Genomic DNA, 9,075 nt, shown 5'->3' with positions numbered 1-9,075 from the left:
AGGTAAGATAGAAAAGGAATGAAGAAACAGAAGAGACTTGGAGATTCGGAAAGTCAATCGCAGCGGAAGCGGCGTCACGTAGCTGAATTGTTTTCCAGTAACAGGGCATCGAGTACTGGAAGACTTAATTTAATAGTCGGCGGCCGATTCTTTTCCAGACGAAGGGGGTGGAGCGGCGATCCAGCACGCGACACGGCGTCCTTGGATCTGCTTACAAAGCAATCTCTCCATCTGGGAGGATCCAAAGGGAACGGCACCTAATCTAATCTCCGTTACGACGATGTCGAGTCCAAATCGAAGTTGGCAGAGTCTCCGGTATCCGGTTTTCTTGCCGGTTCTCGAAAAGGAGCAGAGGAGCCGGCCAGTAACCAATCTTTATCTTGATTATGCAGCGCCAACGCCGGAGAAGCCAATCTCTAGCCGAACAGACTGCCAAATAAGGTCGTAAAGAGCCTCGAATCTATCGATCACCGTTTCAAACTGCGCGAATTCGCCACTGCTGATTTGCAATGGAGATTGTCGAAACGAAGAAGACGCAACGTTCAGTGAGTGACTAAAAAAGGAGATTTCGAATCTGTATCGGATGATGCTTATTCCCTCACTCGCAGCGAATTTTAACGACCGTAAACTCAGTGATTTCCCGTGGGTATTCAAATCGTGAAAGGAGCGCTCGTTAATTTGGTTGATTGTCAATTAAGAAAACCAGTACTTTTTTATACAAGTTTCCTCTTGTTTTGTTGATTGGGCACTGTTTGCTACGTATCTTGCCTTTTACGTAATACAATTGGAATTGTAATATCTCTTATTGTATATGTTTGCTTGTACACAATTCATTATTGGTTAAATGAGAAAATACAATAAAATTGCTGCCAAAAATATGTAAAACATTGTCTGAAATCTCATGATCCACTGATTAGTTTATCTGAGGTTCCAAATACAATCAGTCAAAAATGTAAATCGTCTGTTCATTGAAATACCACAAATTCCAACTTGGTTACTCATATTTTTACGAGGTTTCATTCGACTACTTTTCTGTCCTAAAATCTACGACCGGGGATGTACTTAGTACTTATATCACGTTTTGCAATCGCAGTTGGCAAGGGGTCAGAGGGCGTAGTCGTCACGCAACGTTATGCGCGTCGCCAACGTCGACAATCTATAAATCTCCATAAATTGTTTTTCGCTCGTCACGTTATAAATAACGCGGGGCTTCATGAATTTGAGCCGCGTATTCGCGTCGCGAATGATAGGATTAATGGCGACATTAGGAGCTTTATCGACGATTCGTTCACCGATAACCGTACGTCCAGCGACACGTGTACCAGACACCTCGTTTATTCATTGCTTCGTGATTTTTATTGCGCCGCTGGAAATATTTTATTATCCATTGTTTGCCGCCGTACACTACCGTACCGCGAGAATGTAAAAGTACAGTTTGTAAGACATAAACTATTTTTCAGAGAACTTTGAAATTGATGCATGAGAAATGCGTGACAAATAAATTTTACGGGGAACAGCGCAAATTAATAAATCCGTCACCTGAACTTTGTCAGCAATCTTAATTAAACGCTTAAATTTGTCACAGTTTCTTGTTTCCTAAATCCGCGAAATACGTTTCCAGAACAATTGAATCATTCCCTTTCTAAAAATGTCACCGTCCTTCCAACGGTTTTCCGCTTTCATCCTACAAAAACACACCGCCGTTGCGTCATGTTCCGGTGCACCGACCAGCCTGTTGGCTGTCTCGTTCTGGATGAAAAACACCGCGGTGTTGTGGCGCACTTCATTACGGCCTCGAGAAAGTGTGAAAAGAGTTCGGTTTGCGGTCCCAACGGATGAAAGCGGAAACGATCGGTCCACGGATATTTAAGTGTTTCCCATAGTAAACCGATCAGTAGTCGGATGATCGAGCTTGATCGATATGCTGCGTTTTGCGTTCCCGATCGCTCTTTTACTATTGCTCCAGCAGACATGTTTCGCTCGAGAACTGAGCGCCATTCGCAATCGTCGCGACGCGCAAACTTCAGAAGCCGCGATTCCAGTTACTTCGATTCCTGATTCAAAAGTTGAAGAATCACGCGACCTGGTAGCTGCTGCCTCGGGTCACAAAGGTCATCGGCACGAGTCCGGTGGAGGACAGAGTCATCATTCAGACCATCACGAGGAGCACGGCGACGAGGGTGACAAGGGGTACAAGAGTCACCATCATCACGACAAGAGCGACAAAGGTGAACACGACAAGAAACATCATTCTGGTCATCACGAGGAACACGGCGGCCACAAGAAGGGACATCATGACGAGCACGAAAAGTACGGGGAGCATGAAGAGGGCGAGAAGGGACACAAGGGTGGCAAGTTCGGTGAAAAGAAGGGTCACAAAAAGGGACACAAGACCAAAGGGTATCACAACAAATTCCATAAGGACGAATATCACAAGGAGCACAAGTTCTACGATGACTACCACAAAGGTGGACACCATAAGAAGCACGGCGACTTCCACGGGCACCATGAGAAGAAAGAAGGAGAGCACAAAAAAGGTGGCCACAAGCATTCCGGATACCACGAAGATCATCATGGGAAGAAAGGCCACCACGACAAGGGTCACCTAGACGAGGAGCATAAAGGACACCACGGGAAGCACGGGCACGATGAGCATTACAGTCATCATGATTCTTATGGAAAGAAGGGTGACCAACATCATGGAAAAAAGTTTGGGTATAAGAAGGGCCACAAGGGCTGACCCAGTTTTTTCTTTCGTTTCCAACTGTTTTGTTATAAATCCGTTTAGCTCTATTTTGTATATAACAATTTTTGTACAGGGTAACTCAATAAGTATAGTCATATACAATAATTGATTATTCCATGATTCTACGAATTTTTCATTCGCTGACTGAAAAATCATTGAATGAATGCGCTCTTGTAACAAATAATAAACTACGTTTTCAATGCTTTTTAATAGGATCAATAAATAATGTTAGCTGACAATTTTTATTGACTACACGTTAATACTGGTTTCTTGTTTCTTCTTACTTCCTGCTTTATATAATGTCCCACGAATTGCAATTTTAAGGCTTCACAACATCAAAGATTTCACAGCCGCCAATCTGAAGTTTTTGTAAAATAACGGTGAATTAATCGTAGGGGGCAATGTATTTAGATCCTCTGTCGGTATATTATATAAATACATTATGCAAATATACGCTTGGAAACAGCGCGAGGAAAAACATCGACGTGACATGTGCCAGCGTTTTGCTCTCTTCCCGTTTTTCCTTCTTCCAGCTGCAAATAACTTTTGCTGCTCATGTTTGTCTCATAAAATAGAAATAAACCAATTAGTAGTCATTAATTAAATGTGAAAAGCGACGCGTTTCGTGCCATTTAGTTTTCAATGAAATTTTCATCGCTGAACCAAATGAAACAACTGCAATCGATAATGTAATCAATTACAATAATAATATAATGTCACTGGTTTACATTTTATATTATAGCTTTGCAATCATTATTCTTATATCAAACAATTTCAAATGCGATTTGTATTAGAGCAAAGACTAGAGAGATCATGTTTCTGTTAAACCGCAGTGGCCGATTATGCAGATTGCATTCTGTACACGTAGTATCTCTATGTTACAAAGTGAACAGTACGTTAAGGCGCATACATAAATGATTTTAATCATGACGCCGGGAGATCGCTAATGTGGCAGTGACAGATCAAGTTTAATCGGACGTGTTACCGATTCAATTCATATTCGAATATTAATGCACGACGCAGTGATCGCGACTCAATATGATTGAATTTCTGGATAAGTAACAACATGCTCTGCCCGGCTAACGCGATTGTATTAGTCAATTATTACTGCCTATTCCGACGTTTCTCTTACTTGTTTATCACTATGAGTTCACACCAGAGAATGTGTGTATTGAGAAATATCGATTTGCTCTGTTCGTGTAATAATTCTCGTATTTTTCGTACAGCACATATTATGTTATAGAGAGACTGATTGTCAGTCTGTTTATATTAGGTCTACCGGAAAGTTCTGTCCGTTTCTTTCACAACAAATTTCGACACGTAAGCACATGTTTATTAAGCGCATGTGTGCCTCTCTATTTTTAACACTTAATGTATACATACTGACGTAGCAAATTAACTAAAACAAAGTTGATTCACGTTAGTCTTATGTGTGAAGCCATAGTGTACCCATGGCTACTGATAAGGTTCATTTACGCCACTGTATTTTATACGAATTTCAACAAGGAAGAAATGCTACAGAAACATGTAAAATTTTATTGAAAGTGTTTGGTGAAGGTACAGTTTCTGATAGGACATGCAGAAGATGGTTGAAAAAATTTTTTGAAGGGAAAAAAATTGAAAAATGAAGAAGATATGAAACAAGCACTAGTTGAATTTTTCGCATGAAAAGATAAAACATTTTTGAAAAATGGGATATACAAATTGCCCTCGCGCTGGCAAGAAATCATTAATAATAATGGCAATTATATTATTTAATAAAGTTTATTGATGGTAAGAAAAATTTGTATTTTGGTTTATTCCAAAAACGGACAGAACTTTCCGGTAGACCTAATATTAATAGGAAAGTATTTTTTTTCATAATAAATCGTAATGTTTAACATTGTTCGTGTTTGTATATGAAATGGATAACAGTATCACTGTTTGCAGACGCGTTTCCATTGCGTTCTTTCTATTTACCAGTTTGCCCCGCATAATCCCGTACCTTCGGCAAAGTTTGTTTATACGACGGAACACGATGGTGTAATACAACGCAAAACACGTATTCGCGTTTGCCGTTGGAACATCTACGGGAACATAACAAGAACGAAAAACAACGTGTTCCGTGCGAAATTGAAACGAGTAATCGGTAGAAAAAAAAAACACGCGCCCAGTTCCTGTCCTCGGGATTTTAATCAAACAGGAACGATCGGGACCCGCCCGGTAATCCGAACAATTTCGCTATTTATGCGAACGCGTCACATGCGCGATACGTCCAGGGAAATTGTTTCGGCGTAATGCAATAAAGCGTTTTTCTCATTGCGACGCGCCCGGAAAACATTCCAGTTCGCCGCGAATTTAAACGAGCTAAATCAACCCGGATGGACGAAAGTAATACAACATGATGTCGTCTAAGCAGATTTTCCATAGTAAATTGCTTGGTCAAAATTACAATAAGAATGTGTAATGAATGTCTTCTGTTCTTGGATCAGTATAGTGAATGTCTTAACCCTTACAGTTCGTGAAATGCTTAAAGTCATCGCGATATGTACTCTTCATAAAGACGTGCGATGTCTTAAGCCTTAAGGGCTAGGCAGTGCGCTCATATTTTTTCCCTCGGCCGAAAAGTGGGGACGACGCGACCATGGTGGGGACCAATAGTTGGTGGGGGTATGCAGTGATTTTCACGGTAGCGCTGCGGAGAGCTTCGTGAACGCGCATGAGCACGCATGAGGGGAATAATAGTGGGGATCGAAATACGGGCGAAAAAGAGGGGAAGCGAGCCTCCAGGGAAAAAATATGAGCGTGCTGGGGCTAGGGTAGCCACATGACTTTTCTGACATCTGTTGTTAAAATTTTGACGTTTTTTGCTCTGTTTTATCGATAAACAAGCAAAAATAGTACAGAATATGAATTTATGGGAATACATTTTTCGTCCTTGATATGAGAATATTTTTCGATCATCAGGTATTTCTTCAAAAAGAGAAAAGTCAAATTTGGCGCAGTTTGGTCGTTATTTCAAACAAAACAATCTGTTTTGGATATAAAATCGCTTATGAACAGAGGCATTGTAACTACGACCTTTCATTCATATTACAACGCTAATTACATTGACTGACAACTGATTACATAATGACCAGATCGCTCCAGATGTGACTTTCCTCTTTCCGAAGAGGTAAACCGAACTGACAACCGAAAAATATTTGCATATAAGGACGAAAAGTGTATTCCTCGTAAACTTATACTTTTGGCTAATTTTATATAGCATAGATATCGCAAAACCACCCCCTTAAACCTTAGGTCATCATACATCATGTATATGTAACCCATTTGAGGAGCTTTATTGTTGAAAGCTGCTGGCAACATCAAAGTTAAGCATATCTACTCACGTGTGAGCGTAATTTATTATCACCATATTATAACCACCGAAAGCATCTACACTGGGTATTTAAATCCGTATTTAAAAGTTTAAACAATTTACACATAAAGATTATAATTAAAATTCAAATAAAACAAGCACACCTTGATACCACCATTAATTAGCCACGCTGTTTTAGAAGCAGTCTTCTTTTGTTTATCTTGCACAGCACGCATTATCCACTTTGTTCAGTCTTTTGAAATAGTATACAAATAGCAAGGATACGCGCGAGGAGGTTACGTGAAGCTTAGTCAAAGCACTTAATCCCTCCGGCTTATATCGTCAAAAGCTTTCTTCCGCGGTCTTATCCTGCAATTTCTACTCCGGGAGTAGAGAGAAGACCATAACTAAATGTAGCCCGATTATTATTTCACCGACTCAACATGCTAAACACTTTATCAAAGGATCCACAGTTGGTACGGTTGTTAAGTATTCTGCTATACGCGTTCATTAATCTTTGAATTATTTCTCACTGTTAGGTAATTAAATTCCTTACTTTTTGCGAAATACCTATTTTCGATGCACAGCACACATTGCAGCTTTTAATAGTTAATGAAGCTGAGTTTTAACTACTTTTACTCGTTTACAAGGTTATTCGGAAATAAGTTAAAGAATTTCGTACTCAGTTGGAATTTGTATGTTCCCTTTAATTTAAACGTTTCGTATTGTCCTCAGCTCGCATGCCAAGTAACCCCTCAGTTGTCCCGTACTCGACGTACCACGGTGTAAATTGTATTAGCAGGTTCGTTCGCGACTCAATTGCATTAAAACAAAACCAGTTATCCGGTAAGGCAACGCTTGCACGTTCCTTCTCGAAGTCCCTCTGCGAATTAAATCGACGGCGACTTCATCCGAAGAATTAATAAGTCAGACTGTTGAAGGCTTCGGTTAGATTACTAATTCAACGTGTCTGTCGTCTGCACTGACAACGTCGATGGATCGACTATCCCTAAGGAGTACGCCATATACTTTACGTTAATAATTAATTTATCTCTGAAACTACTTCTAAATATCTTTTAAACCAAAATTCATTCACAAAAATTATTTCAAATATAGTAATTTTCATAGATCGTTTCACTTGGAAGATTAGACTAAACACAATTATAATTAACATTTAGGAAACAAAAACTTTCCGTAGCATTGTTCGAATTCATGAAACCAGCACATGGACCATTGTCAGTTTCTATCAGCGACCGGAATTACGACCTGTCGCTTTGTTACTTTTTTTGCGAACAGGAAGCTAGAGAAAGTGTGCTTCTTGGAGTAAATTCGATCGCGTTCTATTAAAGGCATTCTTTTTCACTCAACAAAACTAGCGGGTACGTGCAATTGATCAACGGTACATCGGTAATTTATCTTTTCCCCTCGACGAAGACGTTACTATTGCGAAATTGGTACATTTAATTTCAGTCGTTCGACCGTCGCTCGTATTTTCTTATCGAGTTTCCGGTAGCGCATTCGTGGACGGCTCGACTAAAAGAGGTTAAATTGAATCGATTTTCGAGAGCGGGCTAAATAAACTCGCGCGAATTTCGTTGGAAGGTAACAATGATAAAATTCTGTCTAATAGGAATTACAGCTATTTTAATGCAGTTTCAAGTTAATTGACAGTAACTGCCGGCGTGAGTTAAATTCGCACATGAATTTAGTTCTAATAAAATCGTAAACAAGATACAAGCGGTAAATGTAAAAATGAATTTCATTTTATTTTCACGGGTTATCCGTGTAGGCGCACGACTGTCGGCAATGCATTCATATTAAATTGGGAACGCGTCGGTACAACTTTCTCGCTCAATTTATAAAACGTTAGTTAACGCGGAAACATTTCCCTCCGAACCGGAGGAGGATTATCCCCCACGGAGTTTCGCTTGATTTCCATCGTTCAGTTAGTTTTCAGTTATTACCGCGTTGCTTTATGCGCCGCGAAAGTTTTTCCTCAACGTTTTCATTCGAAATTAAATTATTTTTTAGGAACACGAGGTCCGAATCAACGATTTATTTATACAAGTAAACGTTTATCGCACAAAAACATTAAGAATGCTTAAAATTATTAAATGGAAAATTTAATTATTTCGTCTGAAGAAGAATTTATTAAAAATACTTACGATGTATTTTATGTTTAATTATATGATTTTGACTAATTGTAGAATAATTGTATGAGGAACATAAAAAAAGCGTGAATCCTTGGTAAAAGAAAAAACCAAGGTTTAAATTTCAGTTGCTATATAGAGTCTGCACCACTTTGCTATTAAATTCTCGAGAACTCCATCATCCGTCAAATTACCGCGAAGATATTTTACAATTTTGGAGCCGTTAATTGAGCTAACAGCCGTCAAAAACGAGCAGTTGAAGAAGAACGAAAAACGAATTAAATTAAACAGGAGAGAGAGAGATTTGGGTGTTCGTGTAGCTAATATGTAACCGCAAGGGAAACCGATAAATCGCATGCATGCCGCGCGTACGCTGGGATATCACTGAAACAAGCAAACCAAGGCGCAATGAAAAATTGCGACCTGCACCCGCGAGGCCGGACCGCGAAATTGCTCCGAGTACGAGTGGCTCGTTCGCGCGACGAGACGCGGATAATTTTTCCCGTTGTTCGTGTCATGCCGACGACAGCCACTCCACAAAGCGCGGCACGGCGCGACGCGACAAGAACGACGATGCTCGATAGTGCTCATTAATTTGAACCGAGCGACAGGATTATCGCGCGATCGATCAAAGAATACCCGAGCTCCTCGCCACTTTAGACTTGCTTCACACTTGCCGACCGTCAGAATACAACATTTTATTACAGAATTCGTACTTAAAGTGGATCTTACTCAGTATATTAATCAAATTCAATTAATAAGAAGTTCAAACACAATGTATAAAACAAATTTTATAAGTATATTGCAATTGTTAGATTACTAAATTCAAATTCAATAAAATA

The 9,075-nt window shown here is 39.7% G+C and overlaps 1 protein-coding gene across 1 annotated transcript; it reads left to right on the top strand.

Moving 5' to 3' along the window:
- Nucleotides 1-1,921: 1,921 nt before the first annotated feature.
- On the top strand, nucleotides 1,922-2,740 carry LOC108621942 (histidine-rich glycoprotein). The gene has a single exon (XM_018019554.1). The coding sequence runs from the start codon at nucleotides 1,922-1,924 to the stop codon at nucleotides 2,738-2,740; it is 819 nt and encodes a 272-aa protein (XP_017875043.1).
- The last annotated feature ends 6,335 nt before the right edge of the window (nucleotides 2,741-9,075 follow it).

This window comes from Ceratina calcarata, unplaced genomic scaffold, assembly GCF_001652005.2.
Source record: "Ceratina calcarata isolate Rehan_Ccalc_2016 unplaced genomic scaffold, ASM165200v1 scaffold189, whole genome shotgun sequence".
Classification (NCBI taxonomy): domain Eukaryota; kingdom Metazoa; phylum Arthropoda; class Insecta; order Hymenoptera; family Apidae; genus Ceratina; species Ceratina calcarata.
Note: the sequence above shows the minus strand (reverse complement) of the source record. Positions and strands in the feature narration are given on the sequence as shown.

Bases quoted from the DNA above. Each gene is read 5' to 3' on its own strand.
- LOC108621942 (XM_018019554.1), top strand. From the start codon at position 1,922: ATGCTGCGTTTTGCGTTCCCGATCGCTCTTTTACTATTGCTCCAGCAG.